This window comes from Panthera pardus, unplaced genomic scaffold, assembly GCF_024362965.1.
Source record: "Panthera pardus isolate Hobbes unplaced genomic scaffold, ASM2436296v1 HiC_scaffold_327, whole genome shotgun sequence".
NCBI classification, from domain to species: domain Eukaryota; kingdom Metazoa; phylum Chordata; class Mammalia; order Carnivora; family Felidae; genus Panthera; species Panthera pardus.
Genome location: NW_026526907.1, coordinates 421,130 through 448,537, shown reverse-complemented (window position 1 = coordinate 448,537; position 27,408 = coordinate 421,130). Strand labels below are relative to the sequence as shown.

Genomic DNA, 27,408 nt, shown 5'->3' with positions numbered 1-27,408 from the left:
TTTAGGGTTAGTTTTAGGTCCCAGGAGGCTCCAGGCACTGAACCCACAACAGTGCAGTTGTCTCTCCGAAGGGATGAATGGAGTACATAAGGGAGCGTGCCAGTCAGTGTCAGTTCATAGGATCCAAAGCCAGAGAGATGTTTGGGCCACCCTTGGAATAGGCCTCAGGAATCCTGTCGTGCAGCTGCAATCACACTTTGCAAAAGACATGGTGATGATCCATGTTCCATGCCGAGTATTGTTGCACCGATTCTCGAACCCGTGTGCGTGCTGTTGTCAGACTTTTGAATTGGGTCCCCGTGGGGATAGACACTTAGCTAGGGTAAGAGTTCGGTACAGGGAATTGCTAAGCCCGAAGCGACACCAATGTTGTTAATTCCATGGAGGGCTGAAGTGAGGGCACATGTGTGGCTGTGGATCTGGTTTACTTTTCATGTGCTAGTAGTGTAGGTTGAGGGTTATGGTTAGGGTTATGTTTATGGTTAGTGTTAGGTCCCAGGAGCCTCTCCATCCGTATAGTTTCAAATGGCAAGATTTTATTCTTTTTGATGGCTAAGTAATATTCCATGGTGTGTGTATGTATGTATGTGTATACACACACACGCACGCACACACATATAGATACTATGTATGTATGTATGTATATATACCATGTCTTTATCCATTCCTCCATCGATGGACATTTGGGCTTTTTTCCATACTTTAGCTATTGTTGATGGTACTGCTATAAACTTTGGGGTTCACGTGTCCCTTCGAAGTAGCATATCTGTATCCCTTGCATAAATACCTACTAGTGCACCTGTTGGGTTGTAGAACAGTCTTCTTTTTCATTTTTTGAGGAACCTACCTACTGTTTTCCAGAGTGGCTGCACCAGCAGTGCAAGCCAGTGCACCAGCAGTGCAAGAGTTCCTCTTTCTCCATTTCCTCGCCAACATCTGTTGTTGCCTGCGTTGTTAATGTTAGCCATTCTCACAGGGGTGAGGGGGTGTTTCATTGTGGTTTTAATTTGTATTTTCCTGATGAGTGATTTTGAGCATTTTTACATGTGTCGGTTGGCCATCTGGATGTCTTCCTTGGAGGAGTGTTTGCTCGTGTCTTTGCCCATTTCTTCACTGGATTACTTGTTTTTTGGGTGTTGAGTTTGGTATGTTCTTTATAGATTTTGAATACTAATCCTTTATCTCATATGTCATTTGCAAATATCTTCTCCCATTCTGTTGGTTGCCTTTTAGTTTTGCTGATTGTTTCCTTCTCTGTGCAGAAGGTTTTTATTTTGATGAGGTCCTAATACTTCAGTTTTGCTTTTGTTTCCCTTGCCTCTGGAGATGTATTGGGTAAGAAGATGTGGACGCCAACATTAAGAGGTTTTTGCCTGCTTTCCCCTTGAGGATTTTGATGGCTGCCTATCTTACATTTAGGTCTTACATCCGTTTAGAGTGTCTTTTTGTGTGAGAAAGTGGTCCAGGCTCATTCTTCTGCATATCACTGTCCAGTTTTCCCAGCACACTTGCTGAGGAGACTGTCTTTATTCCATTGGATCTTCTTTCTTTTGGTCAAAGACTAGTTTGCCATACATCTGTGGGTCCAATTCTGTGTTCCTGTTCTGTTCCATTGATCTGAGTGTCTGTTCTTGTGCCAGTACCATACTGTCTTGATGATTACAGCTTTGTAATACAGCTGGAAGTCCAGGATTGTGATACCTCCTACTTAGGTTTTCTTTTTCAAGATTGCTTTGGCTATTCGGGGTCTTTTCTGGTTCCATACAAATTGAAGCATTGTTTGTGTAACTCTGTGGAGAATGCTGGTGTTATTTCGATAGGCATTGCATTGAATATGTAGATTGCTTTGGGTACTATTGACATTTTAACAATATTTGTTCTCCCTATCCAGGCTCATGGAATGTTTTTTGTTTTTCTGTGTTTGTCATCTTCAATTTCTTTCATAATCTTTCTATAGATTTAAGTGCATAGATTTTTCACCTCTTTGGTTAGATTTATTCCTAGGTATTTTATGGGTTTTGGTGCAATTGTAAACGGGATGGATTCTGTGATTTCTCTTTCTGTTGCTTTTTTGTTTGTGTATAAGAATGCAACTAATTTCTGTGCATTAATTTTATACCCTGCCACTTTGCTGAATTCATGGATCATTTAACAGTTTTTTGGTGGAATCCTTTTATCAAGAAAGGATGCTGTATTTTGTCAAATGGTTTCTCTGCATCTATTGAGTGCGTCATGTGGTTCTTGTCTTTATTTTATTGATGTGATGAATCACATTGATTATTTTGTGGATATCAATCCAGCCAGGTTAAATCCCACTTGGTCATGGTGAATAAAGTTTAAATGTATCATTGGATCTGGTTGGCTAATATCTTGTGGAAGATTTTTGCATCCATGTTCATCATGAAAATTGGTCTATACTTCTACTTTTTAGTGGGATCTTTGTCTAGTTTTGGAATCCAGGTAATGCTAACTCATAGGAAGCATTTGGATGTTTCCTTCCATTTCTATTTTTGGGACAGCTTCAAGAGAATAGGTGTTAACTCTTCCTTAAATGTTTGGTAGAATTCCCCTGGAGAGCCATCTGGCCCTGGGCTCTTGTTGTTTTGGGAGATTTTTGATTACTAATTCAATTCTTTACTGGTTATGGGTCTGTTCAAAATTTCTATTTCTTCCTCTTTCAGTTTTCATAGTTTGCATATTTCTAGGAATTTGTCCATTTCTTCCAGATTGTCCATTTTATTGGTATATAATTGCTGATAATATTCTCTTATTCTTTTTTGTATTTCTGCTGTTTTGGTAGTGATCTCTCCTCTTTCATTCTTGATTTTATTTATTTGGGTCCTTTCCTTATTCTTTTTGATCCAACTGGTTGGTGGTTTATCAATTTTATTATTTCAAAGAACTAGCTTCTGGTTACATTGATCTCTTCTACTGTTTGTGTGGGTGGGGGGGGTTGTTGTTTGTTTTTGTTTTTGTTTTCAGTTTTGAAAGCATTGATTTTTGCTGTAATCTTTATCATTTCTTGTCTTCTGCTGGATTTGGATTTTATTTGATGATCTTTTTTCCATTACTTTAAGGTATAAGCTTACGTTATGTATCTAAGACTTTTCTTCCCTCTTTAGGAAGGCCTGGATTGCTAAACTTCCTCTTATGACTATCTTTGCTGCATCCCAGAGGTTTTGGACTGTGGTGTTATCAGTTTTATTGGCTTCCATGTACTTTTTAATTTTCCCTTTAACTTCTTGGTTCACCCATTCATTCTTTTTTTTAATTTTAGTTTTTATTATTTACAATTTATATCCAAATTAGTTACCGTACAGTGCAACAGTTATTTCATGAGTAGATTCCTTAGTGCCCCTTACCCATTTAGTCCATCCGCCCCACAACCCCTCCAGTAACCCACTGTTTGTTCTCCATATTTATGTGTGCACTTCTTTTGTACACCTCCCTGTTTTTATTTTTGTTTCCCTTCCATTATATGTTCATCTGTTTTGTGTCTCAAAGACCTCCTATGAGTGAAGTCATATGATATTTGTCTTTCTCTGACTACTAATTTCACTTAGCATAATACCCTCTAGTTCCACCCATGTAGTTGCAAATGGCAAGATTTCATTCTTTTTGATTGCTGAGTAATACTCCATCACACACACACACACACACACACACACACACACACACCACATCTTCTTTGTCCATTCGTCCATCAATGGACATTTGGGCTTTTTCCATACTTTGGCTATTGTTGATCGTGGTGCTATAATCCTGGGGGTGCATGTGTCCCTTCAAAACAGCACACCTGTATCCCTTAGATAAATGCCTAGTATTGCAATTGCTGTGTCGTAGGATAGTTCTCTTTTTAGCTTTTTGAGGAGCCTCCGTACTGTTTTCCAGAGTGACTGCAGCAGCTTGCATTCCACTATTCATTGTTCCGTAGGATGTTCTTCAGTCTACAAGTATTTGTTATCTTTCCAATTTTTTTCTTGTGGTTGATTTAGAGTTTCATAGCATTGGGGTCTGAAACTGTGCACGGTATGATCTCTATATTTTTGTACTTGTTGAGTACAAGTAAACATAAAATTATTTATGTTTATTTATTTTAGAGAGAGAGAGAGAGAGAGACAGGGGCAGAAAGAGAGGGAGACACAGAATCCAAAGCAGGCCTCAGGCTCTGAGCTGTCAGCACAGAGTCCGACACAGGGCTCAAACTCACAAACCATGAGATGACGACCTGAGCTGAAATCAGATGCTTAACTGAATGAGCCTCCCAGGCACCAACTTTAATGAAATTTTAAATGACACCATTCAAAGTACACTTGATACCTTGCAAACTCAGAGAGAGAGAAAGCAATGTGAAGAATCAGGAAGTGGTAAGAGTTGGCTGCTGAGTTTTACTGTATTTTGGCTTTGGAGGGTGTTTGTTCATTGGGTGAAGTGAGCACAGCATATTTGCCTGCCCTTTACCATAGTACACAGTGGACCTCTGGGAGCCAAAACTCTTTCTGACCAATGAGCTGGAATTTTACTAGGACCGCCAAGATGAGATTTGCTATTTCAAGGACCAGGAGTTATCTTTTATTTTCACAACTCGGTAATTATCAATCATTCAACTCTGCCCTCCAAGATATGTAGAAAATACCCAAATATAGTTGAGAGAGAAAGGGTGATAGCCAAAGTGTATAATCCTTTCCCTTTAAAAAATATGTTTAAATTATGGTTTATGATTTTTTTTTAATTTTAGTGAGGGGAAATGCAAGTGGGGGAGAGGGGCAGAGGGAAAGAGAGAGAATCTTAAGCAGGATTCACACTCAGTGTGGAGCCCAACACAGGTCTGGATCACATGATCCTACAATCATGACCTGACCCAAAATCAAGAATCTGATGCTCAACTGACTGAGCCACCCAGGTGCTCAATAGTCTCTTTCTCTCTGAATGCTGAATAGTAAATTTTCAACGTGAATGGGGGATAAACAGGCATACATACATACATACATACATACATACGTATACCACTAAGAAAGCCATGAGTTGTTAGACATGAACTATTTTCCATCATCTTTGTCTTCTAGTTATATTCATGCCTCAAAGTGTTTGTTGATTGCAATGCAAGATCTTGCTGTGTGAGGTACAAATTGTTGTGTGATCAGTTTTCTGTGAAAGTCTTTCCTCATATCTGTCTTAACCACAGATGCAAATGTTGAATTCGAGGATGTAGAGCTAAGAGCCTTGAGGTCCAATAACTGTCAACTAGAAGTTATATTTTCTGTTGGGGAGAAATCCCCATATGATGGCAATGACTTTGCATTGGTAAGGGAAAGAATACTTTCATGCCTTCATGGTTCTTGCCTTTTTCTGTCTCACCAAAATCAAGACTCAGGTCATGTGCCCGTTTATCAAGAAAACACCTTTTTTTTTTCCAGAAAATAAAAACGTCCTGGAAGACAAGCATAATGCATTGAGGTCTGTGAAAGCCACAAAGGAAGCAAAAGTCAAGCAGCTGAAAGAGAAAGCACATAACCTGGAAGAAATCTATGAACAAAGAAAAGTGTCTTCAAAAAAGTAAGATGGGGCGCTTGGGTGGCTCAGTCGGTTGAACGTCCAAATTCGGCTCAGGTCATGATCTCAGGGTCCATGAGTTCAAGCCCCACGTCAGGCTCTGTGTTGACAGTTCAGAGCCTGGAGCTTGCTTTGGATTCTATATCTTCCTCTAGCCCTACCCAACTCGCACTCTGTCTCTATCAAAAAATGAATAAACGTTAAAAAATATTTAGAAAAGTAAGATGTTCACGTGACAACTGTCACAAGGACCGGATTGTATGGGAGAACATGGCAGCCAGTAGAGATAATTGTATTTCTTTTGGAACTGGGTCCAGAGTATTTTTGCTCAATGCATTCAGTAGAATTGGACCTTCCCTTCCTACCTTGCTTTCTGTAACGTAACCGACATTTTCCTTTCTGTCCTAAGTGCTTGCCACACATTGTGTCATGTTTTGGGGGCGGAAGAGGGAAGGTACCATCATTAATAACTTTAATACCTGGATCCACTCTGGAATCACCTACACTGTCCTGTAGGTTTCAATCGCATCACACTGTTTTGTCGCCCAGCAATTAGGTCATTTTTGTTCAGGACCAGACATGTGTCAAAAATGTGTGGGGAAAAAAATGAATTATCTTGCTGCAGAAACAATGGAAGTTGCTTTCTGGAAAGTGGGTAGGGGTACCAGCAGTACTGGATCCCTGCATCCATTCTGCCAGTGAGATTGTTCACTGCAGGCCCAATCCGTAAGAAAGTCAAGTTGTTTCCTGTCCCCCGATTTTTCAAGTGTAACTCTTCTGAGTCTTGGCCAAAGCCTGCAGCTTCACTAGGGCTCATCTTTGCTGGCCGCCCCTGAACTACACTTGTTTACTTCTAACTCTGTGCCCATAAAGTTCTTCAGCTTCTTTGCCATTCAAATGTATGCCCCCCACATCAATGATGAGTCCTAGGGAGTTTGGGTCCAACTGCCAGGCTGGCTTTGTCCTGGGCTTCCTTCTTCTCCATCTTGGTCTTGTGTGTCTTCGTGGGGTTGTCAGATACTTGGTGCATTCAGTCACATGTCTCCTCCTTTGTACAGTATTTCCTTTTGTTCTCAGGAGGAGATGTGGGACTTGAGACCCTCACTCGTGTTGGAAAGTGAAGTCTTCTCTTCCCTGGAGACTCACTTTATGTTCATCCTTCCCATAGCTGGGGTTAGGGCTTGCTCTGTCTCACTGGCATCTTGTTTTTGTTAACTCGTAAGCTCTTCCTGTGAGTGGGTACAGCACCCTGATCACCTGTCTATCTTCAACCCCTTACAACAGAGCCACTACATTACAACCACTCCAGCAAGCATTTGCCGAAGGACTGCCTGAGAGGCCAGAAGGAAATGCATGTGCCTTTCTCTGTCTAGTGCTTTTGTGTCATTTTCTAAGAGATTTTCAATTTTTCATGTGATTCTTGAGTACATCAAGTGTCAAGTTGAAACCATCTCAGTCAACACCACAAAGAAAATAGTCTGAGGGCAACACAGCAACCCAGCCTTGCCAAGCATTGCCTTTGGCTGCCTTCACTATCAACGGAATGAGTCTTGTTAAAGTAGATTTGGCTCCATGAAGTTGAGAGTTTTCCACCTGAAATCTCTTTCCTGGAAGTAAACCCAGACTGTGTGACAGTTCATATCAGGTTGTACGTCAGGAGATGATGTTGTTCTAAGATTGGCCTTTTGAAGGTGGAGGCAGGGGTTGCAGTCCTGAACTCTAGCGATGTCTGGGAGTGAGCTGCAATGTTAGTGAAACCATAATCTGGAAGGTCGTCTTTCAGGTGATTGCCTGTGTCATGGTACAACTTTTGGACTGAGAATTAGGGCTCCCCACGGAGATGTAAGGCTAGTGATGATCCCCTGCTTCATCCTAATGGGTACAGTTGGTCAGATATGGTTTTTCACTCACTGATGAAATGAGTCTTCGCCATCTCAAACAAAAGACCAACTCTGGGAAGGCACAAAATACAATGTTATTTGATGACTTTATGATAAAGGAGATGAAACAAGAGAACTAGAAAGACAGTTCCAATAGTAGAGACGTGGCAGCAGACAGAAGTTGAATTTTCTTGAACTTAAATGGGGTGTTCACTTCATTTCTCTGATTGGGTTGTCTGTGCATTTATGGGAGAAGTGGGGGAAGGGATATTTGCATAGGCCTTCAAGAGTGCTGGGAGGTAAAAAGGGAGAACTTCTGGACCTTGGTCCTGACTGTGTATGTATTTTTCCCATCTTAGGAAGCTGAAAATGACACTGTGAACTGGCGGCAAAGAAGAATCAGCTGGCAGCTGCGGGTAAAATTTGAAAATAGCTACAGAAAGGGCGCCTGGGTGGCTCAGTCGTTTAAGTGTCCAACTTCAGCTCAGGTCATAATTTCACAGTCCGGGAGTTCGAGCCCCATGTCAGGCTCTGTGCTGACAGGTCAGAGCCTGGAGCCTGTTTCAGATTCTGTTACATCTCTCTCTGTCCCTCCCCCGCTCATGCATGTGCTCACTCTCTCTCTGTCTCAAAAATAAACATTAGGAAAAAAAAGAAAATAGCTACAGAAGAAATAAACAAGTACAAGTGAGTTCAGCTAGTAATTACCAGAAGCTCATGAAACCGCTGTTCATTTTTTGGTTTTTAATCTTTTTGCAATGTTTAAAGTCAACATATACATAGAGTGTTAACAGATAAAAAAGGTAAATTTAGAAAGAATAAAACAATTAAGTTTATAAACATTTGCAGATCTCAAGTAGTGGCCAGACTGTGTGGAAACTTTGTCCATGCTAACATTCCTCGGGGGTGGTGTCAATTGTCATCATCTGTAGGAAAGCAGTGTGTCGTACAATGAATCATACCCATCAACGTGGTAGTGCCATTTCATGGCCCTCATCTTTGCAACCCTGGGAAATATGGTGAGGATATAAGTTATAGAAGAATAGATCTTTATGATAAAAGACACTTGTCACATGATGAGTTAGAGAAAGATTGAAAATGGGAAGGAACTCTATGAACTCTGAACCCTACAGGCATGGAATAATGAGTAAGGAAAGGATGTAACAAGAGCTTTGATCCTACTGTACATTGATAATCATGGGCAAAGTGTTTCATGTGTAAGAATAAATTGTATCAGGGGACAGATATGAGGTTGTTGGGAACGTGGGCAGCTTATTTAAAATCATACCCAATATTGGGCCTTATCTGACAAGAGCAATTGTAACTCACAGGCAACAAATTGAACAAACACGGGAACAGCTGCAGCAGGCAGAGCTCCCCTTTAGATACGAGGTAACCTGAGTTCTGCCTGACATACTGAACCCTTAGCACCTCACGCGGGTGAGTGTAGTGGCCCTTGGAATCCCTGACCACAGGCTTTTCATTGTTGGCTTTTTATTGTTGGCTTTTTCAGCTTGCAGTTCATGAGAAGAATGCTCAGGATAACTAGGTAAGTGTTTTCTTGTTTCCTTCTCTTTCTTTGGTGCACAGTGTGGCACCACCTTCCGACTGAAGGTGGATGTGTTTTTTCTCCCCCAGATCAAGACTCAGATCTGGGACAGGGAGATGGTGGAGCAGGGCAGGGAGGTCGCTTACTTGAAATACAGGTGTGGTCATTTGACTTGCGTTTTTATGGGTGTTTCCAGGGATGACGCCTGCACTGTTAGTTGTCTAGTAGACGACGTGGTGTTACAACTCTTATAGAAGTCCATTATTTTTCTGTATCCAAGACTGGACGGGATGGAAGCAAAGAGGCTGCCTGAGGGATACACGAGGCAGAAACCAATGGCTGCAAGACCAGAGACGCAGAACCCTCCGAGGAGAGGTAAGAGGCACGTTGTGATGTGCCGCAATGTAACTTCTGCTGTGCAGCTTGTTCCTGTGGATGATCATTGTGTGGTCTGGAAAGAATCACAAGCACTAAGGACAGCAGGTGGTCTGAAGGGGTGACAGAAGGGTGTTCTCCTCTGCTGCCGCAGTCAGTGAGGCACTTGTCCCTGAGACTGGTGGAGCTCATGCCCCTCCTCTACCGGTGACCCTCCCACCTCCTCTAGCATCCCCCTGTCTGAAGAGCCTGGAAAGGATGACAGGACATGGGCCTCATCCTTCTTCCCACCCGGACTCAATGTGAAGACTTTAGTTTATTTGAGGAGGTCATTTATTCACTAGTTTTAACAGTCTTTCTTTTTGTTTGTTTTTGGGAACTGTACTCCTACATCCCTCAATTGAAGTTCCATAAAGCTTAGCTTAGTCCCCTGACGGTATCAGTGTAACTCTGCAGCTTCACTGCTAACTTCTCACAGTTTTCCATTTCTCTATAGTGTCAAATTAGTCTTTCCTTATATACTAACTGCTCTCATGTGGAAGGCAGCTTGTAGATAAGCTGAGAGATTGAACAATTTGCCTGAAGTCGGAAGAAATGCACGCTTCTTGAGGACTCATTGAGGATATATGCCAAACCAGTAATCTTTTTTTTTTTTTTAAGTTTATTTATTTTGAGAGAGGCAGAGACAGAATGCCAAGCAGGTTCCACACTGTCAGTGAGGAACCCAATGCTGGGCTTGAATTCACAAGCTGTGAGATCGTGACCTGAGCCAAAATTAAGAGACGGATGATGAATCCAAGCATCCTCATATTAATTCTTTATCTGTAATGAAATCGTGATTTCCCATGATGTATACTGAGAAAACTGTTTTACTGATGAATTCTAAATTGCTAGTTGTGCCTGACCTGTCCACAGTTATGTGATTAATTATGAAACAACATGAACTAGAGCACCGTGAAGTCTTTATCAAGGTGAGGGGATGGTTCTCTCCCTTATCCTTGGGGGTCACCTGAGGCATGTGGGATACCCTCTGCCTCTGGTCACAGACCTGACTGAAGGGAAAAGTTTAAGATATTTGAGGAATGAGTTGAGGGATTGTTTTCATTATGCCCAGTCCTCTGAAAGCAGAATAAACCTCTGTCCCTTCTAGGGTCTTTAGTACATTGAGAAACTGCTGAAACCTCTGTGAGGTACAGCGACTCTGGCTGTACCAAGAATGCAGACAAGGACAAGGTAAATGCCGGGGCCATTCTCAGTTGTAACTCTTTTGGGAAACCCTCATCTTTATGTACAGCACGCTCACCCAGCCTTGTCTTGTTTTGCATGTTGTGTGCTATGTCTATTTCTTCTTTGTTTTCGAAACACATACTCATAACCCAGGAGCCCACAGGCTTCTCAATTTTTAGTCTGTCAGCTTTCTGTGGTAAGTTTAGAAGCCAAAAGCGCTTAGAGACTGAGTACCTTTAGGTTTTTCCGTGAGTTTCAAGAAATAACGAGAGGAGGATGACTGCACACTCCAAACAGAAGTCTCCTGGCCTGGGTGACCCCTTGCAGACCTTACCTCTGTGGGAAGAGTGTGTTTGCTGTGTCTTTCTTTCTTGATTCTGGCTAGGAGATGAACCGGTTAGAAACGACCTCATGACTCCAACTTTATATGTTGTGCCCTGTGCCATTTAGAGTGGTCCTAGATAAAGCCAGTGTCATCAGTCATCACCTTCCTGTCTTTGCTGGTAAATGACTTGCCTGGAATCCTCCACCTATACCTTAGGTAAAAATAGTTTGAACACTGTGTCCTTCAATTGTGTTTCTATGAGCAGTTTTTGGTTGTGTCCCCAGTCACTGTTAGAGCTCATACAGTCTCATGACACATACCAGGAGTTTTGTACCAAAACACTTGCATGAAATCTGTTATGTGAATTTCTCCTTCTTTTTTTCTGTTGCACATAATTACTCTGTGTCCTGTAGTATGCTTAAAGTCAGAATTCCCTATGAATTAAGATGAACACATCTGAGCTTTGTAGACATTCACCACAAGTAACTTGTTCTTCACAGAGGTCTCTCATTCCCCTGCAGGATTCCAGGCATCCTCCACTCCCCAGAGGTCTCAGAGGCCTTTGACAACCCTTCAAGAGGGAAGACTCCTTTCTCAGGGAGAAGAGCAAAGGAAGCATAGAGAGGGTCCGGCTGCAGAGCGTTTTGCCAGGAGTGGCTGTGATTCCATGAGCAGAATATGAGCCGTGTATTCCCACTTATTTTTGTGTGTGTGTGTGTTCTTAATATACCAAAAGCAGAGCATCTGGAGTTGCTGTAGAGGAGGGATGCAGGGTGAACCTGGACATCGATGGCTGCCTGTCTGGAGAATGCTACTTCATTAATCTGTAATTACTTCTGTTAACCCTCTAGGACAGGACCCTTGCCATTTTCTTCCACAGACATGGACAGTGATGTGTGGTGGCAGTAGGTTAACCTCTTGCATCTACTACCCCAAGCTGTAGGTGGTATCCAGTGGCAGGGACAGAGTTTTCAGGTACTGATGCTACTCTCTTGGATCCTGGTGGTAGAGAAGGTGGCAGGTGCTGACACATTCTTCTCTGGGTTACAGCTGCTTTTGGTTCTCTTGTCTGGCATATGGATGTAGCTGTCAATTCTGCAGGGCAGTCTGGATCCTGGGGACCTCCTCTGTTAACTGGACGATTCTGCATGCCCTACCCTGGAGACGCCCCGCCCCCATGGACTATTACGCACGTCCACCTCCTGAACCTTAGTGGCCCTGAGGCCACTCAGAACCCCTCCACCTGCAACACTTGGTAAGATGATCTGAGCACTAGGAGTTGACTTGTAAAACACACTCACCTTATTTTGTTGCTGTTAGGTCTTGGGCCAAGGTGTAGAGGCGGTACCACAGATATTGTGATGCAAGGGGAATGTGTCTGCTGCCATTACCACATTCCTCAAAAGTTTCTCAGGATCTCATCTTTGTCCTTTCCCCCACAATGGGTTGGTACAGGCATCTCTTGTGGAAAAGGAATGGGGCCGTATGCAGAAAATCAGACATAGCGCTTCAGCAGAAATGCCCTGTACACAGTCCACGTGCTGGGATCTATGAGGCACAATGTAACGTACGTCCATCTAGTTGTGCCCCCAGCCATCCATAGTTGTTCGCTGAGTGAATACATCTGAGTCAGGGCTTTTAGGAGTCTTCATCAAGTTACAAGGGATGGTTCTTCAAGTTCTTTTTGGGTATCACCGGAGGCATGTGGGACACCCTGTGCATGTAATTTGGGATCTCACTGGGACAAAGAGTTTAAGTTGTTCGAAGTATGAGGGGAGGGTTTTTTGTTTTGTTTTTGACCTCCAAACAGTCTACGCAAATCAAAATAAACCTCCATCCCTTCTAGAGCTTTTTGCAGGTCCAGAAGTAGGAGTCACAACCAAGAGTGACATCGACACTGGCTCTGCCAAAACTGCCGTGAAGCACAAAGTAAATGCTGTGGCCATTTTCAGTTCTAATTCTTTACAGACCGCCACATCTTTCTGTACAGGACACCCTCCTGCCATTTTCTCTGGTTTGTGTGAAGTATGGCCTGTCTGCTGTTTTTGTTTTTTTTTTTTCCCCCAAATGCAAAACCTTTACCGCCGAGTCTACAGGCTTCCCTCTTTCCCAGCTGGCATCTGTTTGTGGTAACTTGAGCAGCTAAGCATGCCTAAAGGTGGAGGCCATAGGGCTTTTCTAATGTGTTCCTGGAATAAATCAAGGAGGATGACACCACACTCCACTTGGAAGTCTCCTACCTTGCCTCATTCTTTGTGGATCTCCTCAATGTGGAATCATTGCTCTTGCTGTTTCTTCCTCTCCTGTTTCCTTCTATTGAGGGTTTTAACATGCTCAGAAAAATCTGTGGGTATCCTTACAATTTGAAAATGCGAACTGCCTTCACTCCAACTTATATTTTTGCATGTGTCATTTACAATGGTCTTAGACAAAGTAAATTTCATACCTATCAGCATTTTGGTAAACATGCTGTCCAGAATCCCTTCAGGTGTGCCCTGGGCACACACACTCTGAACTATAAGAGGTGGCATATTTGTCATAGAAAACATGCACTGGAACTTAATTTGTGAAGAGAAAAAATCCAAAATTACCTGTGTGGCAAGTCCCCACGGTGTCCTTCGCTTGTGTTCACCTGAGCACGTTCTCTCGTGTCCTGTGTCACAGGTACAGCTAAAACATGGAAACTTACACCAGACATCAAAGTGCATTCGTGTTAATTTTGTCTTTTAGAATTTCAGCTCATTTTTCCAGAGAACACAATTACCCTGCAAAATGTACTGTACTTAAGCTGAGAAGTACCTCTGAATTCAAATAAATTAGCTGAACCTAACTAACATGTATAGGCCAACTAACATGTATAGGCTACCTGTTTCTCTAAGAGCATGCTTTCCCAGTTCCTCTACAGGCCCTCAGGATCCCCATCTCCCCATATGTCTCTGTGCCCATGGATAGCACTTCCAGAGAGGAGGAGACCCCATTGTCGGGACAGTAGTTTGGGCACAGGCAGGGGCTTAGAGGCAGAACTTTGAGCCACGAGGGCTATGATTCCATGTGTGGACACTGGTATTGTCATTCCTTCTCATTCTGTAGTTCTTCACATGCACAATAAACACCTCTGTGGTGGAGGGGATGAAGGGTGGAGTGTGATCCTGGACATAGTTGCCTTCCTATCTGGAATATGCTACTTTGTTAATTTAGTATTCAGCCTATAAATCTTCTAGGAAAAGGGCCCTTGCTGTTTCTACGTTTCCAGACACGTGGGGACATTAGTTTACCCCAATCACATCCTCTTCCCACCCCAAAGCTGTAAGTGGAACCCAAAGTATGGGTAGAGATTTTGGCACTGATGCTGCCCTCTTGGAATCTGGTGGTGGGGAAACTAGTAGGATATGAGCACTGCTGCTTTGGGTTTCTGCTTTTTGCTGGTGTTGGTGCTCTGTTCTGTCCTATGAACATACCTCTCATTTCTTTTCCGCAGGCTATTTTGTATGCAAGAGTCCTGGTCCTTTCCCAGGATTGCCTTGCAGGCTGTACCCGGTGGACCACCCTTCACCACCAGTCATGGGCTATAGGCCACATCCCCCTCCTCCACCTACTCTATTTGTTAAGATGACCTGAATTGGATGAGTGGCTGGTAAAGTATATTCATCTTCTTCATGATTGACTGTGGCAATGATGTAGAGATGGCTGTGAGTCTTGGCAATCCAACTACAAACTGCCTGAGGACACTGTAGCATATCTCAAGTTTCTCAGGACATACATACAATGGGCAGTGTCATGTCCCTGTAATACAGTGAGCTATACGTTTCTCTTGTCAAATGAAAGAGGATTTTTTACACAAAAGCAGACATATCGGCAGTACTGGTGCGTATGTTGGAGACACAATGTGTTGGGTTCTCTAACTTTTAGAACATCAGGTGTCCCGTGTGAAAGAGGGACATTCATTAAATGATTCAGATCTTGTAATCACCAAAATGGAAACACCAGTGAAGGATCCAGGGCAAAAACGGGGGAACCTTGAATCATACAGGAATAGAAGGGAAGTTGAGCACAGTAAGCAGAGTTTGAGGAGGTGCAGAGGGGAGGGTGTTGGGGTCAGTGAGATGCAGTGGGAGGTCATTCCTGGCCGCAGCCTGAGCAGGGAGTGTGAGGTCCATACGGAGCTGCTGTGTGGGATTACTATCAGTGCACAATGCACCGTTCATCTCCAAAATATCAGTGTGTTGCCAAAGTGCACGCAGGTAATCATGTAAAAAGATTCTTGTCTCTCTGGATTTTCCTGAAGGTTCTGGTATTTGTGGGGGGAAAAGAGCCCTGGAGATATGGGGAATTTAACTTGGTCTTATGAAAATGCTGTATGCCCAAGTTCATATCCCTCAGTGAGACTAAAAGTGGAGACAGAGTCTAGATCAGCTGAGTCATCCTACAATTCAGGGCTGGATGCCACCACTACTGGACCCCTGTCATCATCGTGACTACAGCTTTGCATCTCCTCAAACTTCTCTCACAATATACTGAGGTTTTGCCTGTGTTCCTGCTGTCTCAGCCCTAATACCAGTTCTCAGTGGGACCTACACAGAGCCTCAGCTGTGTTATCTGTGAAAACAGGGATAACATTTGTTTCCAAGAACAAGAGAAAAAGAAGACATTCAGTGCAGAAATCATCTGCAAAATCTCTGGGAATTGTCCCCTCACGCTTCTCACAGTTTCAATTAAGATATCCACACAATGATCCTCCAAAAAAGATGGTCACGGGAGTTCATTAAACTAAGACTGTTAACAACTCAGCCCAGGGAGTGGGAATCACTGTTTTAAAAAATAAGACAATGTCCTTCATTTTTCTATTAGAATTCGGGCCCTGTCACACAATGAAAGAAAAGATAAGTATGAGAATATGTACATTCAGAGACCTAGATCTGAAGATAATCATTTTCTATTACACATAATCTCACAGAGGCAGCCACACACTAAAATGTTCATCTGAGGCCACAGATAAACTACAGAAGACAGAATGCATGTAGGAAAACATAAGATCACAGGGGAATAAACCAAAATCTCTTTGCCTTATAGGACAACTCTTTTGAAATTTGAAGAGGACTGCATGGTGACAGACAATCGTATTTGTATATACATTTTAAGAAGGTGTCAGATCTACCTGAATGCTTTCCCTGCCCATCATGTCCCCTCCACTTTGTCCTTCCTACTGTCCCATAATCTACCTTTCATCGTTTTGTCTCTGTGTCAGCGTCTGCTTCTAGGGCCATCTACTCTCGCTCCCCATTGAGTGCACACAGTGGGGTTCCTGTACACACAGGTAACAAAGTGCCAGAAATGGTGGTGATGGAGGATAGAAGCAAGATCACCCTTTGTGCAGGGGAACCTGAGGGAGTTTTCCGGGGTGATGGGAACTACCTATATCTAGATTGATGGGGTGCTTATGCTCAATTATTTTGGAAATATTCCCTGACTCCATGGTGCCTTGGGGTCAGACAGGTATCTGTCCTTAGGAAATGTCTGAGATCTAATGGTGGAGAAGGATGAGGAACCAGCTGTAGAGAGGAGTGAGGGTCAGACCCACGCCCAGGATGCCAGGTCTCCACAGACAGCACCACGTGTAGGAGGACTCTGAGGAGCAGAGATTTCTTGATCAGACCCATGAACTACATAATCCTCCTGTAGTTTCCTCACTGAGTGATGGCAGAGCAGAGGCCAGCAGCTGGAGGACACCCTTATCATGGCTGGAATGGAGCAGTGGGCCTGGGGGAGTGAGTCAGGGAAAGGGACAGGCAGAAGGTAGTGACAGGGAGTTTGAGAGACAAACGGAAGAGAGGAGAAGGGACCCTTCTCTGCTGACTTCACCTACATTTCTGTGTGACCAAAACGAGACCCTTGTCTCCCACGGAAGGGAAGAGGGCTGGCAAAACACCGAGTGACATACTCAGCTCAAGTGCCCAGGGTATCTGCCTTGCTCTTGAGTACCTAACACAGGAAGCATGTGCTTTCTGTCACGATTGGAACTGCAGCCTGTACCATTTAGTGAAAATCAATCCAATTATGCATCCCTCAGCATTAAAGTACTGCAACAAAATTAAGTGAACAGACTGAAAGATACAACGCAGGATAAAGTCCAAAGGTAGAGCGATGGCAATACTTACGGGAATACAGTCTATCCGAAAAGGAGGTAGGTACCCTAGTGCAGGCATTCAGACACCTGGCCAATATCCGAAAACGTAAAAAAAAAAAAAAAAGTCCTTACTTCAAAAGCAACATTAGCTCTAGACACAAAGGGGTCATGATTTAAGGTTTAGAGAGCAACCATATGACTTCATGGTGCTGTATCCATGAGATCAAGTCTCATCAAATTATACCCTTTAAATTGAGGCTCTTTGTTATATGTAAATTATACCTCATTAAAGAGAGTTTCAAAGCACAATATACTAGAAGCAAATGTGGGAACATTCCTTTCTAATCCTGAAGTGCACGGGTGATATGAGTCAGCCCATGTCTCAAAAATCCAAAATAATAAGACATTTAAAAAATTAATAATAGCAGAGTAAGCAGACCCTGAGCTCACGCTGTCCCATGTTTTCAACTGCATAACATCCACATCCAAGTCCATGAACCAGAGAGCGTTCCAAAGACTGGCAGAAGAAACTCCACACCTAAATAGAGAGAAGCTGCATCAGAAAGGTTAGGAAGGTCAGAAAGGTGGAGGCTGTCTGCCTGCAGAAGGGGCAGAAAAAGTGAGCCCTCACACCAGGTAGCAACACAGGGAAGACTAATCTCCACAACATTGGGCATTAAAACCCAGGGGGGCTGAATTCCCTTGAGTTTAGATCCTGGTATTTGGAGGTCAGCTGACCCAGCACTGGGTTATCCAGGAGGATGAGTGATAGCCAGGTCCCTGCCTGTGTAGAGAGGCAACGTATACATGGCATTTCACACAATGCTTAGGCCACAGGAGACACATGTATTCATGCTGATTCTTGACCCAGCTGGCCTGCCTGAGTCCCACTGACACCACTGAGAGCAAGCACAGCCCACAACAGGCACGCATTCAGTGCAGACCCCTGCACTGAAAGGAAAAGTAACCCAGACACAACAGCAGGGAGTGAGCAATACCCATACGATATCCTCCTGAAGGTCCAGGTCCTATAAACGGAGACGTGCACTGCTGAGGACTCCAGGACCTCTTTTTAATAACGGCATTCATTTCAAGATCAGAAGGCACAGCTGACTTTCTTAACACAGAGAAATAGAGCCAGAGGGACAGACAAAATGGACACACAGAGATATTTATCTACAATGAAAGACCTAGTCAAAGCCACAGCCAGAGAACTAAGCCAAAGAGATGTAGGTAACATACCTGATACAGATTTGAAAGCAATGATCATAAGGATACTCACTGGAGTTGTGGAATGAGTAGAAGAGTGAGACCCCTGACAGAGGTAAGATATAACATAGTTAGACACTGAGGACACAATCAAGGAGAAACATGCTTGCTGGAAACAACAGAGGGATGGAAGAAGCAGCCGAACAAACTAGTGACCTCGAAGACTGAGTGATGGAAATTAATCACACTGAACCAAAGAGAGAGAACAGAATTCTGCAACGTGAGATGAGACTAAGGGAACTCAGTAACTACAGGAAAGATAATAGTATTCATATTGTAGGAGTCCAGAAGGGAGAGAAAATGGGGTAGAAAATTTATTTGAGGAAACAATAGCTGAAAACTTCCCTAATTGGGGGAGGGAAACAAACATCCACATCCAGGAGACTAGAGAACTCCCATCAAAATCAGGCCAACACACAAACCTATTGTAAGCAAACTTACAAATTAGGGTGAGAATAAAGAAAAACTTGTAAAAGCAGCAAAACAGTCCTTAACTTAGAAGGGAAGACCCATAAGGCTTGCTACATATTTCTGAACAGAAACTTGGCAAGCCAGAAGTGAGTGACATCACATATTCAAAGTGCTGAATGGAAAAATCAGCAGCCAAGAATACTCTATTCAGCAAGGCTATCTTTCAGGATGAAGGAGACACAGACTTCCCCAAACAAAAACTAAAGGAGTTTGTACCACTAAACCAGTCCTGCAAGAAATATTAAGAGGGATTCTTTGAGTGGAAAGGAGAGACCAACAGTGACAGTATACAGGTAGAAGACAAATTCAAGTAAAAAATGAACATTTCTGGAAAAAAATCAGTTAAAGTACTCAGAGAAATGGATTTGAAATATAATAACATTTACCAAAAACCTAGGGAGGAGAAAGTAATGGGTTCAAAGGTAAATGACCATCAATACAAACTGCTCAATGCAGAAGAGGTTATATAAACACCTAACAGTAGCCATATCCTAAAACCAGTCATAAATATGCTAAGAATAGGGATAAAGAAATCAAAATATATCACTAAAGAAAATAAGCAATACATGAAAGAAAGGCAAGAAAGGATCAGAGAAAATCATTAGAAACCACAACAAAACAGGCAATAAAATGGCAATACATATATACATAACAATCAATTTTGAAGGGAAATGGAGTGAATGCTCCAATCTAGAGAGGTAAGGTCTAAGAATGGATGAAAAAACAAAACAGATTCAGATGCCTACAAGTGACCCACTTTACAGCTCAACAATGATAGGATAGAGAAATATCACACAAATGAATGTCAAAAGAAAGCTGGGGTAGCAATACTTGTATCAGAAAAAATACACTCAAAAAAGTACATAACAAGACACAGAGGAGGATAGTATATACCAGTAAATGGTACAATCCAAAAAGAAGATAAACCAACTGTAAATATATCCCACAATTAAGTGGGATTTATTCCCAAGCTACAAAGGTGGTTCAATATTCGCAGATCAATCAATGTGATACAATACATCAACAGGAGAAAGGATAAGAACCAGATGATCGGGGCATCTGGGTGGCTCATCCTTTAACAGTCTGAAATCAGCTCAGGTCATGACTTCATGATTCCTGAGTTCAAGTCCCGCTTCAGACTCTGTGCTGAAAGCTCAGATCCAAGAGCCTCCTTCAAATTCTATGTCTCCCTCTCTCTCTGCCCCTCCCCTGCTCACGCTCTGTCTCTCTCAAAATTAATAAACGTTAAAAGAAAAGAAGCATACAGTCATTTCAATACATGCAGAAAGAAACATTTGACAAAGTACAACATCCGTTCATGCATGTAACCCCTTAAAGTAGGTTTACAGGAAACATACATTAACGTAATAAATGTTATCTATGAAAACCCTGCAGTTATAATCAACCTTATGGGGAAAATCTGAGAGCTTTTCCTGTAAGGTCATGAAGAAGACAAGGATGTTTACTCATACCACTTTTAGTAAACAAATTACTGGAAGTCCTAGCCACAGCCAGCAGACAAACGAAACGAAACCATCTGCAGATTACATGAAACTATATATAGAAAACCCTAAAGAGTCCACCTAATAACTGCTAGAACTGATAAATGAATTCAGCAATGTCACAGGATACAAAATCATTGTACAGAAATCTGTTGCATTTGTAGACAATACAGAAGCAGTAGAAAGAGACATTAAGAAAACAGTCCCATTTACAGTCATACACCAAAAATAAGATATCTATGAATAAATCTAACCTAAGTGGTGAGCGACCTATACTCAGAAAGTATAAAACAGTGATGAAAGAAATTCAAGATGACACAAAGAAATGGAAGGACATTCCATACTCACGGATCAGAAGTACAAATATAGTGAAAAAGTCTATACTTCCCAAAGCAATTGACACAATTAATGGAATTTCTATCAAATTACCGACAGCAGTTTTCACAGAACAACAGTCCTAAAATTTGTATGGAACCAAAAAAGACCCCAATCTTCAAAATAAACAATCTTTATGTGAAGTGATAATTATGGATGGCACTATGCCTCTGGATCTTCTGCTCCAAAACACAATAACTCTGGCTTAAGCATTTGAACAAACGTTAGACATATCCCAACCAAGGATCATTCTACAAAATACATTCTACAAACGTACCCTCAAAACTTTGCACCTTATGAAAAATATGGAAAAATCTAAACATTGTCATGGCCTAGTAGAGCCTAAGGAGACAGGATGACTGTAACGTGCCAGCTGGGATGAGTCTGGGCTAGGAGAGGTTAAAACCGAAGCGATCTGAATACAAATATAAACTTTACTTCATACTACCATATCTCTTTGATACATTGATTGTGATCATGTACCAACCATTATGACATCAATAGTGAGAAAACAGTCTGATGTATGTGGATACTCAGTATTATGTTCCCAATTTTTTTTGGTAAATAGAAACCCATCATGATAGAATAGATTATTAGTAATCATGGTTTTTCTACACATAAGATTATATAACCAGTTCCAGTATTAGTTACTCGTGATGTACATGTACCTATTCTTGTTGTTCTTACTATTGTTTAATTTAAATACTAGCTTTCATGGTACAGAAAACTGAATGCATGATAAACACTTCATAGAAACATCTACTTTACATATTTTAAGATAATAACGTACATATATACCACTCTATTATGTGGTATGTAAATTAAGTGTTTTTCTGATCTTGAACGATCATGTCATTGAATGGCTTTCCATAAAGGTGGTCATGCTAGATAATGAATGATACTCAGAGTTTACAGGATGTACTTCACATCATGCCTGAACATCGTCAAAAATAAAAGCATACACGCGGCCAGATGAAGCATTGTGACTGGCTCACTTATTGTAAAGAACCCTTGCTTTAATATTTTCACGTATATTTTTAGCAGGAATACAAGAGAATCAAATATTTCCAAATCAAAGAGACATCCAAAGACTGGACGAACGATAGGGAGTTCAAAGGGTTTCAGAAGGATAAGAGTTGACCATGAAGGGGGAGTCACAGGCAAGGAGCTTTCTCTGGTCCACACTGACATGTTTGCATGAGGATATGTGACTTGCCAAAGGGTAAGCCCCAGAAGTACCAGACAACGTCTGTCCAGAGGGAAAGACAACGCTTTAGGGCGGGGTGACTTGTAAAGGGTGCTTCTGTGCCTAAGTGATGGGTCAGCAACCTGGCCGGGGGTCCCTGCGTCAAAGACTTCAAAAGGCCAGCAGTAACCCATACTCACAAAGATCTTAGTAACATAGATCAAAGTAAATTAGAGCCACAAAGATCTTAGAGCCACAGAGTCGATCTTTACCTATGATTAGGAGATGGTCACAGTTTCACAGGATATGATCTTTGGGCCGGCAGTAGATGCCTAAAGTATTATTTAGGGCTATACATTTAATGAAAAAAATGTATGTGTAAAAATTTGGGTTTGGAATGTTAAGAAAAATCACAGGCCCATCATGGAGTTACTTACGGTAAGGCCACATGTCACTAAACCTAATTTCATTCCTTCAGGAATGTAACCTTTAACCAGTCAGCAAAGAATTCCCTAGTCAGTGCTGGAAATTTAACTGATAGATCCCTGCCATTCCCCTCAGAGAGGCAGTCTTGCCTAAATTAGGTATTCCATGCCACTATTTCTTTTTTAAGTTTATTCAAGTTAGAGACAGAGAGCACATGCAAAGGAGGGGCAAGACAACAGGGAAAGAGAGAATCCCACAACCAAGAGGTCATGATCTTGCCAGTATCAAATGTCAGAAACTTAGCCAAGCCATCTAGGCACCCCGAGAATGTGTAGTTTCAAAGGTTAGCATGCTTGGCTGGGATACAGCCATGAGGGCACTGGCCTACTCCTGAAGAGAAGGCAGCCAACAACTTGCAGGCAGATGGCATTGAATCAGTGATCTGTACAACTCCTGGTGCACACCGTGGGGGAGATTATACACTCATCGTGGAGAGCATCCCTGAGAAGCAGTGTTCACAATGAGGGGACAAAGAGCTAGGACAGAGGAGCTGCGTGGCGCCATTACCCTGCTCTGCACACCCCCCAGGCAAAAAAAACCACAGAGCCATCTGCTGGAACCAAGGCAATCCCCACACTGGGTGCCTAAGCTGCTTACGACAACCCCAACTTCCTGTGTTCTGGCGAGACTGGCCTTCAAGGTCATTCAATCTTGCTTCAGTCACAATGGAGCTGGCCCATTCCCCAGAAGACCAGGGGAAGCCCATGACCATAACACCTCTCTTGACCAGACAGTTATGCAGGGCTTCACTTCTAGTGGCAATCATTTCAAGTCTCACTTAACAAGCAGATCGGAGCAGACCTAGAAAAGTCTCACAACATTCTGGCCAAGGATCATACATTGCTCATACAACTGGCTTGAAGGATAGTGCAGCCAGAACACAAAACAGTGCATGCAACACACACCGCAGACACTCCGTGATGTGCCAGGCCCTGGACACTAGATGATCTCCTCTTCATATAGCCATTCATCCCAGAGGCAGGTAACATAATGAGCTTTGGTAACAGAGAAGGCAAATACTCAACCAAAATGCCAAGACAAGAGGAATGCATCCCAAGTGAAAGGACAAGATAAGGTCATGGCCAAAGACATGGAAGGAACACTTCCAAACTCATTCTATGAGGCCGGCATGGCCTTGAGTCCAAACTGGACAAAGACCCCACCAGAAAGGAAAACTACAGACCAATTTCCCTGATGAACCTGGATGCAAAAATTCTCAACAAAAAGTAGCAAACCAGATCCAACAATACATAAAAAGGATTATTCAGGACAATGAGGTGGATTTTATTCCTGGAATGCACAATAGATTCAATATCTGCAAATCAACTAATGTGATACATCACATTGATAAAAGAAAGGATAACAACCACATGATCCTCTCAATAGATGCAGAATAAACGTTTGACAAAATGCAGCAGCATCCTTTCTTGATGAAAAAAAACCTCATGAAAGGAGGGATAGAAGTATCATGCCTCAACATGAGAATATCCAGATATGAAAGTCCCACAGCTAATATCATCTTCAATGGTGAAAAACTGAGCTTTCCCCCTAAGGTCAGGAACACGACGGGGATGTCCACTCTCAGCACTGTTATTCACCATGCTGTTGGAAGTCTTAGCCTCAGCAATCAGACATCAAAAAGAATACAAGGTGTCCAAGTTGGCAAGGACGAATCAATCTTTCCCTGCTCACAGACACGATACTCTCCGTGGAAAATCCGAACGACTCCACCAAAAAACTTCTAGGATTGATACAGGAATTCAGGAAAGTATCAGAATATACAATCAATATGCAGAAGTTGATTGCACTTCTATACACCAGTAATGAATCAACAGAGAAATCAAGGAATTGATGTCATTTACAACTGCACTGAAAACCATAAAATACCCAGGGATAAACCCAACCAAAGAGGGAAAAGATCAGTACAGTTAAAACAATAGAGGGTCTCCTGGGTGGCTCAGTCGGTTAAGTGCTGTCTTCGGTTCTGGGTATGATCCTGCATTTGTGGGATTGAGTCCCTTGACGGGCTCTGTGCTGACAGCTCAGAGCCTGGAGCCTGCCTCAGAGTCTGTGTCTCCCTCTCTCTCTCTCTGCCCCCCCCCCCGCTCATGCGCTCTCACTTGCTCGCTCACTCTCTCAAATATAAACATTAAAAAAATTAAAAGAACAAACCATACAACGTCTATAAAAGAAGTTGAAGAAGACACAAAGAAATGAAAAAAAAACATCCCATGCACATGGATTAGAAGAACAAATATTGTTAAAATGTCAATACTATCCAAAGCAATCGACAAATTCAATGTAATTCCTATCAAAACAACACCAGCATTTTTCACAGAGCTAGAGACAACAATCCTAAAATTGTATGGAACCAGAAAAGACCCCAAAGAGCCAAAGTAATGTTGAAAAGGAAAAACAAAGATGGAGACATTACAACTCTGGACTTCATGGTGCATTAGAAAGCCGCAATCATCAAGACAGTATGGTACGGGCACAAGAACGGACACATAGATCAAAGGACCAGAATAGGGAACCCAAAAATGGAGCCTAAAACATATGGCTGAATAATCTTTCACAAAGCAGGAAAGAATATCCAAAGGAAAAAGAAGAGTCTCTTCAACAAATGGTACTGGGAAACCTGGACAGTGAGAAGTATGAACCTGGACTATGTTCTTAAACTTCTCTCTCTCTCTCTCTCTCACACACACACACAACACGCCTCAAAATGGATGAAAGATCTAAATGTAAGACAGGAAACCATCAAAATCCTAGAGGAGAAAACAGGCAACCTACCTCTTTGATCCTGACCGCAACAACTTCTTGCTTGTCATTTCTCCAGAAGCAAGGGCAATAAAACCAAAATAAACTATTGGGACCTCAAGATAAAAAGCTTCTGCACAGCAGAGGACACAATCAGGAAAACTAAAAGGAAACTTAATGGAATGGGAGAAGATATTTGCAGGTGACATATCAGATAAAAGGTTAGTATCCACAATCTATCAAGAACTTATCACACTCAGCACTCAAAAGCCAAATAATCCAGAGAATAAATGGGAAAAAGACATGAAGAGACACTTTAACACACAGGACATCCAGATTGGTCACACGTGAAAAGATGCTCAAACCCATTCCTCATAAGTGAAATACACATCAAAACCACAATGAGATATCCCCTCACACCTATCAGAATGGCTAAAATTAACATCTCAGGAAATGACAGATGTTGGCAAGGATGCAAAGGGAAAGCTTTTGCAATGCTGGTGGGAATGCAAAATGGTGTAGCCACTCTGGAAAATAGTATGGAGATTCGCTACAAAAACCAAAAATAGAACTGCACTAGGACCCAGCAATTGCACTACTAGGTATTTACACAAAGGATACATTAATGCTAACTCCAAGTGACACATGCACTCCAATGTTTATAGCAGCATTATCAACAATAGCTACATTATGCAAAGATGCCAAATGACCATTGACAGACGAATGGATAAAGAAGATGTATATTCATACAATGGAATATTACACGGCGATCAAAAGGAGTGAAATCTTGCTATTTTCAACAACGTGGAGTGAACTGGACTTTATTATGATAAGCAAAATATGTCAGAGAAAGACACATCATATTAAATTCCACAGATGAGAAAATTCATAACAGTGAAGAACGTAGTGAAAGGAAAGCAAAAATAAGATACAAACAGAGATGGAGTCAAACGATAAGACACCGTTAAATAGAGGGAAGAAGCTAAGGGTTCCTGGAGGGTTACTGAATAGGGGTATGGGCTAAATGGGTGATGGGCATTAGAGACAGCACTTAGGATGAGTACTGGATATATTTTGTAATTGACGGATCACTAAATTCTAATCCTGAAACTGTATTCCACTATAAGGTAACTAACTTGGACTTAAATTTTAAAAAAGAAAAAATATTAAAAATAAGTAAAGAAATATACTACCAGTCAAAAGAAAAGAATATATAAATCGGGCTCTTTTAGTGGAAATGAAAGACCAAAATTGTTACAGACAAGAAAGGATCAGAGAAAACATCAAGATACAATGGTAAAACAACTAGTAGGGCACTAAATATATACCTATCAATAATTACTCTAATGTAGATCGACTAAATTCTCCAATCAAAAGACATTGGATAGGGGGACAGAATGGACAAAAAAAAAAAAAAAAAAAAAAAAAGAAACAAACAAAAAAAACAAGGCCTATCTAGGTGCTGCCTACAAAGCCTTATTTGGACTTAAGTCACCTGCAGATTTAAATTGAGGGAATGAAAAAACATTTATCATGCCAATAGTATCAAAAGAAACTCAGTACCAATACTTATATCGGGCAAAAAAACTTTAAAATCGAGACTGTAGTTTGGTACCCTTTAGGTCAATACCTAGTAGTAAAATTGCATGCACCCAATATTTATAGCAGTTTTATCAACAGTAGCTAAATTATGGAGAAAGCCCAAGTATCCATCGTTTGATGAAGGTATAAAGAAGTTGTGGGGTCTGTGTATGTGTGTGTCTGTGTATTCATGTATACGCATGTGTGTGTGTGTGTTATGTGCATATATTCATACATACATACATACATACATATGTATATACAATCAAATATGTCTCAGCTTCAAAAAGAATGAAATCCTGCCATTGGCAACGATGTAGATGGATCTAGAATGTGTTATGCTAAGTGAAATATGTCAATCAGAGAAAGACAAATATATGATTTCACTCATGTGGAATTGAAGAAACAAAACAGATGAAAACATGGGAAGGGGGCAGGAAAAGAGAAGAGTGGTAACAAACCACATGTGTCCCTTAATGATAGAGAAAAAAAAAGTGAAGGTTCATGGAGGGAGATGGGTCAGCTCTGGGCTAGATGGGGGACCTGTATTAAGAAGAGCACTTGTTGCGATGAGCACTGGGTGTTGTATGTAAGGGATGAATCACTGAATTCTACTCACGAATCCGAGAATGCACTGTATGTCAACTAAGACTTAAATTTAAAAAATAAATAAAGCTGTAACAAGAGATGAAGACGAACACTATCTCATACTAAAGGGGACAACCAAACAAGAAGATCCAATTAT

General features: G+C 41.8%; 1 protein-coding gene and 1 long non-coding RNA gene across 2 annotated transcripts; one reads left to right on the top strand and one right to left on the bottom strand.

Annotated features, from left to right (window-relative positions):
- The first annotated feature begins 9,075 nt into the window (after nucleotides 1–9,075).
- On the top strand, nucleotides 9,076–14,551 carry LOC128774504 (transport and Golgi organization protein 1 homolog). The gene is made up of 4 exons (XM_053893584.1): nucleotides 9,076–9,139; nucleotides 9,263–9,357; nucleotides 12,011–12,164; nucleotides 14,388–14,551. The coding sequence occupies exons 1-4, from the start codon at nucleotides 9,099–9,101 to the stop codon at nucleotides 14,479–14,481; spliced, it is 384 nt and encodes a 127-aa protein (XP_053749559.1). The 5' UTR covers nucleotides 9,076–9,098; the 3' UTR covers nucleotides 14,482–14,551.
- On the bottom strand, nucleotides 12,299–17,133 carry LOC128774505 (uncharacterized). Its single transcript, XR_008419038.1, has 3 exons — nucleotides 17,065–17,133; nucleotides 13,501–13,593; nucleotides 12,299–12,457 (listed from the first exon to the last, which is right to left on the bottom strand). It is a non-coding gene; the product is annotated as an uncharacterized LOC128774505 (long non-coding RNA).
- Nucleotides 17,134–27,408: the final 10,275 nt, after the last annotated feature.

What these genes read in the sequence shown, in the direction of transcription:
- LOC128774504 (XM_053893584.1), top strand. Translation starts at nt 9,099, where the DNA reads ATGGTGGAGCAGGGCAGGGAGGTCGCTTACTTGAAATACAG. An exon ending in GTCGCTTACTTGAAATACAG is followed by an intron (nt 9,140 to 9,262) that starts GTGTGGTCATTT and finishes TCTGTATCCAAG; the next exon opens with ACTGGACGGGATGGAAGCAA. An exon ending in CCCTCCACCTGCAACACTTG is followed by an intron (nt 12,165 to 14,387) that starts GTAAGATGATCT and finishes TCTTTTCCGCAG; the next exon opens with GCTATTTTGTATGCAAGAGT.